At 53.6% G+C, this 10,917-nt stretch overlaps 1 protein-coding gene across 6 annotated transcripts in view; it reads right to left on the minus strand.

Annotated features, from left to right (window-relative positions):
• Positions 1–6,077: 6,077 nt before the first annotated feature.
• Positions 6,078–10,917, minus strand: part of AQP1 (aquaporin 1 (Colton blood group)) — an 18,055-nt gene continuing 13,215 nt past the window's right edge. For 2 of the 6 annotated variants that reach the window (XM_011972193.1, XM_011972196.1), the window contains 3 exons: positions 9,348–9,512; positions 8,939–9,019; positions 6,078–8,134 (listed from right to left, as the gene is read on the minus strand). In XM_011972193.1, coding sequence (XP_011827583.1) covers positions 7,955–8,134; positions 8,939–9,019; positions 9,348–9,512 — 426 coding nt within the window. In that variant the 3' untranslated portion in view covers positions 6,078–7,954. Of the gene's footprint in view, positions 8,135–8,938; positions 9,020–9,347; positions 9,513–9,740; positions 10,187–10,257; positions 10,268–10,917 lie in introns of those variants that run through there. The other 4 variants (XM_011972198.1, XM_011972195.1, XM_011972199.1 and 1 more) reach the window with 4 other exon arrangements.

The raw sequence follows: 10,917 nt of genomic DNA on the forward strand, positions 1-10,917 counted from the left end.
GAGTGGCTCCCACCCAAGGTCCCAGGAATCCTCCCTCAGGGCGCGGAGCGGAGGTTCCTCTTTAGGTCTGCAGAGATACTGATGGGAGAGAGGGGGTAAAGCGAGGCAGGACACAAAAAGGTACAGGCGTAGGAGGGCAGGGGAATCCCTGAGTCCATCTCCTCGCTGCTGAGGCCCAGACACAGGGTGAAAGCACAGAACGCTAGGAAAGGGCACCGCGAGGTGTATTTCAGAGCCGCGGCACGTGCTTGGCGTTGGCACGCACAAGGTGGCCTATTGGAACTATGGGGCCACATCCCCTGTGACCAGCCTCCACAACCTTCCTCTGTCAATGATTTCACTGGGACATGAAACTAGCTTTGGCCACGCTCTGCCGTCTTAAATATGGAATTCACCTCCCAGTGCCTGACTTCACAAGGAATGTCAGCTGAGGAAATGTGATCAATGAATATAAAGGTTACAGACATTCTTAATCACATTTTGAATTTATTATACATTTCTTATTGAAAAAAATGTTCATTGACCCAAAAAAATATTTTGTGTATAATCAGTCAAAGGTTAGACATTGGATCTGGCAAAGAAGATGGATGGCAGCATCCTGCCAGCCTGGTTTGGCAAGTGAGGAAGGGGAGCCCAGACTCCCACCAGACCCCCAGGAACTTGCTCTTCCCAGCAGGAAAAAAACATCAGCTGCCCAGAACTCGGCAATGTGCCACTATTCTGCGATTGGGTCTGGGTAACATGCCCTCGTATTGCTCAAAAGCTAGATTTAAAGAAGGTTTCCTTGGAGTCCGCATGAATCCTGTCATCCCCTGGCAGGCAGTAGCCTGACACAGTCCAGAAGACCCTGCAGCTGGGCCCACAGGCAGCTCGCAGACGTGCACAGATGCAGCGTGGGCATTCCTGCTGACAGGCCTGACATGACTCTCCGAAGAATTGAGCCTCCTACGCACGTGCACACACATGCACACACACCCCCAAAGTGATATTCCAACTGTATTAACACCCTGTGTGCCATGAGCACCACCCCCAGCCACCAACTTTACACGTACATGATTAAAATAAATTTTCTTAGTTTCATTGGTTTGATTTGTCTTGGTTTCCTATTTGAGTTCCTTAAAGGCATAAGTTATTACATCTATTTAAGTCACATTATGAAAAATATAAGCTAAGTTTACAAAAAAAATAAACTCATATGAAATAAGTCACCAGGGGCACGTTGCCCCCTTTCAGAATGTTCAAGACTGCTGTGAATTGTAAGCTTCAATCCTTAAGAACGTTTTCATCTGTACTAATTCTCTGAATTTCCTTTTTTTGGATTGGACTCATTTGTCGAATCAGCTTCCCTCATGTTACTATTTCAGAGGGAGAAAGGATAATACTCTTCTACACATTATGTATCTACTTACCTACTTAAGCTTATTAAGAAGTGTATGCCAACTCACCCTTAATAAAAACAAGCCAGGCCAGCCTTCTCAAACCAATATTCGACCTGGGGAGCACGCTGGCTCTAGGCAAACTGAGTCTAATACCTAGTGGTGACATCTGTTAAGAATAACACGCCTCTTGAGTTCCACATAACTCAAGGCACAGAGGGAGCAGAGCCGCCAGAGCACGGTGGGAGCATCCCAGGGGAAAGATGCCCCCCAGGGCCCAGCTGCACTGTCCCACCTGGCCTCACTCCCTGGGCATTCCAGATGAAGCAATGCACCACTTCCAGGCCAGGGAGGGACTGGAACACCGCAGACATCACAGAGAAGGGACCACTTCACCTACTCTCCTTACAGGTGAGGAGACTGAGGACCAGAGAGGAGCCTTGAACTCCAGCCTTGGACTATGTGCCCCAATCTGCTGATACACACATACATGCACATACACACACCCTTTTTCTAACTTGGACCTTGCTGGATAGACACCTCTTACTCCTTCCCACCCAAGGTTGACGTGTAAAATGTATACCAACCTGGTATGGTGAGGACACCAATCCATCGGAACTATCCTACAACTCTAGTGCTGGACAGGGTCTGAGGGGCCCCCTTAACCCATTGAGTGCTGGATTGTGGGGAAGCCTAGGGGAGAATAGAGAGGGGCCAGGAAGTTAGGAAGGCCAGAGAGCAGGAATAGGAGGATGTTACTTCGATAGCTCAAAACGGATGGAAATATTTTAAGAGCAGGTGGACTGGGCACGGTGGCTCATGCCTGTAATTCCAGCACTTTGGGAGGCTGAAGGGGGTGGATCACCTGAGGTCAGGAGTTCGAGATCAGCCTGGCCAACATGGCAAAACCCCATCTCTACTAAAAATACAAAAATTAGCCAAGTGTGGTGGCACATGCCTGTAATCCCAGCTACTAGGGAAGCTGAGGCAAGAGAATCACTTGAACCTGAGAGGCAGAGGTTGCAGTGAGCCAAGATCATAGCACTGCACTTCAGCCTGGGCAACAGAGGGAGACTCCATCTAAAAAAAAAAAAAAAAAAAATTCCAGGTGAAGCTGTACTAGCCCGTACGGCTGAAGATCAGTTGTGCTGTCACCCAGTTCCTGATTGGTGCACTGGAAAAAACAGAAAAATAAGCAAATCCTACATGCAGAGAAGATGGCTTTATTGGAATGAAGCAGAATCACCTAAGCAGGATGAGCTCATTAAAATTGCTGGATACCCTTCGCCATAGGCCTCCCTGCACACCAGGGCCCAAGGTATCCGTGGGGACTAGTGGGCTCTTGAGGGCTAGGGAAGACACCCCTCTAAGCACGGGCTTCACCTGCTTTCCCTACCTACAGAATCGCCCCCTTTCTGGCAGTAAGGACAATAAACATCACTACCTTTGGGTCTTCGGGCCCCCAAGAATGGCCCCACCTTGGCCCCCAGCTCAGCAGCAAATTCCACTCATCGTCCTCATTGTATTCTAAACCTAAAGAAAACAAGACGTCATGCCCAGCAGCTCCTCCATGAAACATTAATCACTGTCCCCTCCTAGAGAGGCTTCTGACCAGTGAAGGTGTGACCTACAGGAGTGATGGAAAAATCCCAAAGGGCCAGCACGTGGCCTGGCCACACCATGTGCAGGGGCCCTGGCACCAGTTCCTCCAGTGCTTTTCCAGATTCCTGGCTTGGGTTCCAGGGATACTGAGGACTGCCTAAGAATCCCGAAAGGGAGAGAACTCTCCCTGCATCTACCGAATCCCCCAAGAGTGCCGTGGTCCTTGTGGTCAAGTGGCCTTGAGCCAGCCACACCCTTCTATTTGGGCCCTCGGAGCCCACAGCAGCTTTGAGATGGATGACGGTGCTGGGAGCAGGGCCAGGGCTATGGGCCGCTAACCCCGCTGAAGCTCACCACATCTCTGGCCAGTGGGTGAATCCTAGCCCAGGGTATTTCAGAAATAAAGTCTTCTACCTATAACCACTCAACACCTCTCCAGGGCCAGGAAAGATGAATCCCCTTGATTCTGGAGGAGAAAGTGAAATGTCAAAAAGCAAATATGAATCTGTAAGGATCTCAGACTCCTAAATGTTTAGAAACCCAGAAGAGATTGATCCGGTGCTTGAGATCGTAAATATGTGTGGCTGAAGTGAACATTCACCGCCGGGCTCTGGTCGACCTTCTGATCTTCCCAGGGTTCCTAGGGGTCCTCAGAATAAATGGAGCAATAACAGAACCATATGCAGAACCGTAACTTTTTGCTCTTGTGAGTTTAATGGAAAGACAAATATTCTAGGATTCAATGGCTGTTAGATTAAATTCTGCTTCCTTCTGGGCCAGGTGCAGGGGGCATGACCTTCCAAGCCAGCTGAGCCATTCCGTGTACAAGTCTCAAGGGGAGGGCCAGGAGGGCGTCTGATGGAGATAGTGACCTGTTGTCTGGTCTCATCAGGGACCCAGTTGGAGATGCGTGACAGGTGCCCCTCATCAAGTCACATCACATGTGCAGTTGCCTGAATGTTCAACAGCCTGAGGACAAAGATTGAATCCTGGGAGTTTTCAAGAAATTTACTACCTCCATTAAAGTCTGATGAACAAACAGACAAGGTCTCAGCTACCCAAGGAGCCCCACTTCATCTGTTATTCCCTCAAACCTCTCCCTATGTTGGGCTGTATAGAAGATGAGAAGATCAGAGTCAGGAGTAGCTCCAAAGAGATGGGGTGCCAGGAGCACTAAACCCACAGACTGGAAGATGAGGAGGAGTCTGGGATCACTTTGACCCAAAGCTGTTGCCACCTGGCCTGATGAGTAGCTGAGGGCCTGTCTTATTGCATTATTATCCCTCATGGTGCAGCATTGCCCTTCCCCTTCTCAGATACTCTGCTGGATGAACATGGTTCTCAGACACTTTCCTCCCAAGGAGAGGCCCTGGAAGGCAGCAGGGAGGTTTGAGTGACACCACGTCCAGTTAGCCCTGGAATGAACAGACTTCTCCTGATGCTGGAGGACTCTGGGGCTGGCCCTTCTCCTGCCTTCCCCCTCCCCATGCCGACTCTGCAGGAGAGGCTGTGCTCTTCATGAAGCCTGGCTTCCTGGCTAGCCCAGAGCTTAACTTAGCAGGAATCATGACAAAACCAGCCCAGACCACATCGTGGAAAAAGCCTGATCTTTGAAGCCAAGTAGAATAGGTTCAAATCCCAATTCTACCACCAACCTGCTGTATGGCCTAGGGCAAATCATTTCATCTTCAGGGGCCCTGGCATCTTCTACAAATGGGGACACGTATCTCTACCTTCCAAGGATGTTGTAAAGATTAGAGCGAATGTATGCAAAATCTCAGGGAGATTCCTCACACATGGTAAGTGCTCAAGCAATACCAGTTCCCTAATGTCTTACTCAGGCCCTGCATCATGGCTTTAGGATTCTAGAAGTCATATCTAAGCAACACACTAAAGAAGGCTGTGCCATGGAGTGGGGGTGAAATGGGGGTGGGGTAGGAGTGAATGAGTAGGAGTTGAGGTGGGGTGGCTGGGCCCATACTGGTGATTGGGAGGGCTTCAGGCCTAGAAGAATATGACAAATTAAGGAGACAAGCCGAGAAGGGCCGTGAGCGATAGGCTTGGAACACCCTCACAGGCGGGCTTGGGATGCAGCAGGCTAGCCCATACCCAATTCCCATAGCTTGGCTGGCACTCTGCCATTTATATGCCCCTCTCAAGCTGGGAGATAAGTTTCCTTATCTGTTGAATGAGCTAAAAGTTCTTGCGAGGGAATGGAGAAGAGTGTGCAGATGTGATGCACTGATTTGCAGGGACTGAGACAGCCTAGTGACCCAGGGCACACAGAAATTAGAAACCCTTTTCCATCAACACGGCCTCAGTCTTCACTGGGGGCGCCTAGCTCCTGGCTCCCTGAGACCCAGCCCCGCTTATAGCACCATCAGCCAGGCATTCCACAGAGGGGACAGGAACCATGTGTCTCCCAGGAGCAGTGCTGGGGCCCTAGGACCTGTCGATACACTATTTCCCGCCTCAGCCCACTGCCGTGGTGATACCTGTTCCCTATTATCAGGCACTACTAAGTGTGTGTGCACATCGGAAGGGTCAGGAGCTGGGGTCCCAGTCTCAATCTGAAGTAGCCCTAACTGCACTGGGCTCTGATGAGTGAGTCTGTCTCCCCTGAGATGCCCAGCCCCGGTCAGATGGGTTGCAAATGTGAGTGGAGGGAGGGAGGAAGGTGGAACAATCCCTAGTGTTCCCTGGGCCCTGCTCTGTGGAGGGTAGAGGGGATGAGGGGGCTGTGAGACTTCAGGCCTGCTTTCCCCCATCCCGTCCATACTCCGGAATCAGAAATGGCTCCCATCGCTCCATTTAAACTGATCAGAAGCCTGCCCCTTTTCCCTGCCCCCAGGTCTCCAAAGTCATCCCACTGGGCTCTGGAAGTCTCCTGCTAGGGGCAGGACCCTGTATCCCTCAGATAGGGTTCTGGGGTGTGGCTGTATCCATCGCCTGAGATCGGTGGTCTTGAAGGCAGAAGGGGAGGCAGTGGCTCCTCCTCAGACCGGGTCTCTACCAGTGGACTGATTTCCTTGTGGAGTCATCCAGAAACATTTGTGGGGACACGGCATCAAAAGAAGAAAAACTACAGGAAGCCCGAAGGACCTTACAAGTCATTTTCCTTTATTTGCTTAACATATAATGAAATTCCAACTCCAAAGAGACATATATGCAGAGCAGACAGATGCAGGGCCCTGGTGTGCAGCAGCCTAGAACCAAGCAGGGGGTGGGTGTGCCCCCTCTCCCCTCCATCAAACCCTCCCCACTCCTGGCCCCTGGCCATTGCCCAGGCAGAAACTGAGAAGCTGGAAATGAGAGGAATCAGCCTTGTGGTCCAGGGAGTAGCCAGAGACAGGGCCTTGGTTACCAGGCCTGGCCAAATCATTGTCTAGCTGAAACCGTGGGCCTCAGTTTATCTGTTAAATGAGCTAGAAGTTCCTGCTGGGGAATGGAGAAGACAGTGTGCAGTCGTGATGCGCTGGTGATAGCTAAGGGCCTCCTGGTTGTCCCTCTGCTTCTAAATACCTGTGTAATTGTGTCTCTTGGTTTCTGTTGCCATCATGGCTAAGTGCACAGTGGTGGAGCTGCTCTGGCCCTGGTGGAAATGAATGGACTTATGTAGATAGATGAGTGGAAGAATTCAGCCTTCAAAGCTGATTCTGATCTCTGAACTGTCCTTGGGCTGCAACTATAGCAACCTCATCACGTCAAGGCTGACCCCTCCCCTCCAGGTCAATGCGGAGGGAAGGCTGTGGCCAGGGGTCACACGGCAAGCCTGTGCAGGTTACGCACCTGCTCAAATGCCTCCAACCAGGAGCTCATGAACAAGAGAAGAGCTTGCTCCATCCTGCTCAGGACCAGTTGAGGGCTTGGAAAACCCCCAGGCCCAGCAAGGTCATCTGCCTCCATGGGCTGACCTGCATCAGGGTCTTTCTGTTCTCAGGCTTTGGGCTTCAGATAGCTCAAGTGCTCTTTGATAAACATACGCCAGCATAATGGTGACCTGTGTCTACACTGATGACAGGGAGTAGAGAACTGAAAGAATGAGCAAGATAATGCAGTGATAGATGGAAAGACCAACTAAAACTCAGAGAAATAACATGGGTATTCCTCCTTCACCCTCTAAATGGCTTTATTCTGTCTAGGGAAGCCTCTCCATGGGGAACAGAAAGTTCCAACTACCTGGCTGGCTGTCGATCTCTGCTTTGTAGCCTGTCTGCTCTGCACCCACGTACACAGAGGTGTGTGGCAACAGGCATGCCCCTGGGGAAAGAACACAGGGCAAGTGGAAAGAGCAGCCCTGGTCTAGACCACATCTTCTGGACCCATACTGTGTCTGCACTTAGGGGTTGCAGGCCCGTTGAGCTCTGCCCATCCCTGCCACTTTGCAGAAGGAGGTCGCTGAGGCCCTGAAATAGGGACAATTCCAAGGTCAGGCCGTAAGTCCGAGCGGGTCGGGGGCCTGGGAGCAAGTAGAGCTGAAGGAGCAAAGTTTGCCCCTCCACTGCACCTCCTGGGATCTCTCCCCTCCAAGCACCATTGGGAGCAAGGTGCATGTTAGGAGAAGAAGGAGGGCCATGACCAAAGGCACAAAGCAATTACAGTAGAATCCCAGGCACCTGCGCAGGTGAGTCGGCGAGCAACTTTGGGGCAAGGGGGGACTTTGTGGCACACCTCCCATCACACTCTGAGGGGGCGACTAGCAGGTGGGTCCCTTTCTTTCACCTCCTCCACGACTTCAAGGGAGTGGATGTATTGGTAAATCTTGGTCCCCAGGAAGCTCTGAGGCCAGGAAACAGAAAGAGAAAGAAAGAGATAGAAACACCCCCAAATGAGGCTTGACCATGCAGGTCTGGCAGATCTTGGGGAAGTGACTTTGGCCAGCTTGTCAGAGTGTCTACAATATGGATTTCACCCCTCCCCTCCCTCCGCCCGTCCCTGCCCCTGCCCCCTACGTGGATGCCCAGGCCAGACCCCTTCTATTTGGGCTTCATCTCCACCCTGGAGTTGATGTCGTCGGCATCCAGGTCATACTCCTCCACCTGGCCGCTGGTCCACACCTTCACGCGGTCTGTGAAGTCACTGCTGCGTGGGGCCAGGATGAAGTCGTAGATGAGCACAGCCAGGGCTCCCCCGATGAATGGCCCCACCCAGAAAATCTAGGAACAGAGCAGGTACGTTGAGACGGCTCCACTCAGAAGTCTCTGGAAAGCGTTCCCTGGGTTACCTCCCAGCCCACCACCCCGTTGGACAGGTTTTCTCCCACCTGCGATGGAGGCAGGTAGGAGCACCAAATCCTAACATCCTGATTCCAGTGCCCTCAAAATTGGCCCAGGCCAGAGTACACGGTAAGGGCACCTCCTTGCCTCTGCATGGCCCAGCTCAGGCATGGGCAGTAGCAGCCCCTTCTTGAGGAAGGCCACTGCCCCCACTCTCCCAGCTTTGAAAGGGCCCCAGAGACCATTGCCTAATGCAAAGCTGGCCTAGCACATTCACATCCACAACAATAAGAGCCAAAATCCACTGAGCGCCTCCTCTGTGTTGCGCTCAGTTTACAGATAGGGAGTGAGCCCTTTCCTCCTCCTGGCCACCCTGAGAGGTGGGTACCACCATATCCCCCTCCGCAGCTCAGGAAACCAAGGCTCAAGCACACGGCGCAAGGTCATGCTGAACCTGAAAGTGGCTGAGCCAGGATTTGGAGCCTCACTTTCAACCACACAGCTGGAATGACCTGGAGGCCAGGCAGCATGGGGCAGAGACTGGGCCTGAAACTGCTCGCATTGTGACCCCACCCTGCCTCTACATGGCAGGCCTCGGTTTCCTGATTTCCTGTCCCCTGGCTGTCTCCTAGAGCCTCCAGGACAGGAAGGGACACTGTGAGGGTGGGGTCAGGCTTACCATGGGACACCAAAGCCTCCCACCCCACCTCCCTGCACAGTAGGGGCAGCCTGTGGGTCGCCTACCCAGTGGTTGCTGAAGTTGTGTGTGATCACCGCGGAGCCGAAGGACCGAGCAGGGTTAATCCCACAGCCGGTGTAGTCAATCTGTGAGGGAAAGAGACAGGGAGAGGCAAAGGCAGAGAGTCACAGGTGAAGAGAGAGTGAGAGGAGGGAGAGGGTGGAGGGAGAGAGAACAATCAGGGTGGGGGACAATGAGACCCAGCAAGAGAGGAGTGCTGACCTCAAGCTGGGCAGGAGGTCCCTCTGCTCCTCTCCAGGGCAGGACCCTGCCCCCAGTCCCCAGCACTGACCTGCCATCCTCCACCCAATGGCAAGAGCCCTGCCGGGAGTTCCACTGGCTGCCCATGGCAGGGCACCCCACCAGCCCCTGCCCTCCCTTCCCCTCCACCATCTGGGAGGGCCCCTGACTCACAGCCAGGAGGTGTCCAAGGGCTACAGAGAGGCCAATGGCAAGGGGGGCTGAGCCACCAAGGTCGCGGCGCCTTCGGTCAGTAGTGGCCAGCACACACAGCACCAGCTGGAGGGTCCCGATGATCTCGATGCCCAGGCCCTGGCCTGAGTTCACGCCATCAGCCAGCTGCAGGGGACAGAGGCAGTGAGGACTGGTGAGGAGGGTAGGCAGGGACTGTGTCCCAGGACCCCAAGGATCCCCAGGCCTCCCAGACCCAGGCATGGAGGGCAGACCCTCAGATGGGCCTTCAGAGTCCATCACAGGGTCCCGGGCAAGCACACACAGCAGGTAGTGGAAATCAGGCCTTGAACCCACCCACTGCTGTTGATGGAACTCCAGCTCAGCCCCTAATACCTGCCTAGACCCAGGCTCCACTCTGCCTAGAAGCTGGAGAGGCCTGGGGTGAGCTGAGGCCTTCTCATCCAGCTGCAACCAGGCCAGGGTATTCTGGGGTACCAAGGCCAGAGGCAAGGGGCAAGCCCCAGGCATGAAGATGATGGTCAGGAGCACTCCTAGGAGAAGAGATGCAAACAGGTGGGAAGGCCCAGCAGGGGACATGGCTTCATACCCAAAAGTCCAGACCATTCCACCCCATGCCCAACTGCATCTAAATTCTGGGGCTGGGGAGGCCTTCAGAGAGGTCCTGGCTCCCTCCACCCCTCTTTCTCCTCTGTGCTTGCCTCCCTTATTGTCTCCACCCTCTCTCTCTCCTTCTCCACCCCTATATCTTTCCTTGGTCCAAGGCCATTACTTCTGGCCCTGCCCTCCCTGTCTCTCCTTCTCTCTTCTTCCTCCCCACTGCTGGCCCCAGCCTCACCCTCCCTCTCCCTGGCCAGAGAGGCCCCGCCACCACTGTCTGGCTGCCACTTACTCCTGGGCCACTTTTAGAAACATGACTCATGGAAAGAGAAGGGAATGGGAGCTGCCATGAGGTCATGAAAGCCCTCCCCATGCAGCTGCCCCAGGAGGACCCCTCCCCAGGAAGCCCCAGCACCTTCCACTATGCTTTGTGGCCATCCCAGGGGCTAAGTGCACTCACACAGGGGAGCTGGACCACATCAGCAAAGGCTCCCTTGCATAGATGCCCAGATGAGGTCACTTAGGCTGCCTTCTCCCAGGCAGGGCTGTTGCACCCAAACACTTCCCAGCTGGGAGTCTCACTACCCAGCTCCCATCCTCAGGATATGGGAGTGTCTCTAAGGCCATAGGGAATTTTGCAAAATCCAAGGTAGGGGGGCACACCTTGGAGGTTTTCCCAGCCCCACCCTGAGGCCATCCTACAAGAACAATCCTCTTCCCGCCTTTGTCTGCAGCCCTGGGTTACAGGGAATGACTCACATCCCCTCCCCTGCCTTGCAGCCCCAACTTTGGGCTTTTCCTGGCGGACCCCAGGGCTACATCCCTTAGGTCCGCCAGCCCTCTGGGCAATGCCCAGTTCCCTTTCTGTCCCAAGGTTGGGCCGAGGAGGCAGAAGCCCTGTGTTCAGGTCCTGACTCTTCTACTTTCTGGCACCGTGAGCATGGCCTATCCC

The sequence above is a fragment of the Mandrillus leucophaeus genome, unplaced genomic scaffold (assembly GCF_000951045.1).
Source record: "Mandrillus leucophaeus isolate KB7577 unplaced genomic scaffold, Mleu.le_1.0 Scaffold128, whole genome shotgun sequence".
NCBI lineage: Eukaryota > Metazoa > Chordata > Mammalia > Primates > Cercopithecidae > Mandrillus > Mandrillus leucophaeus.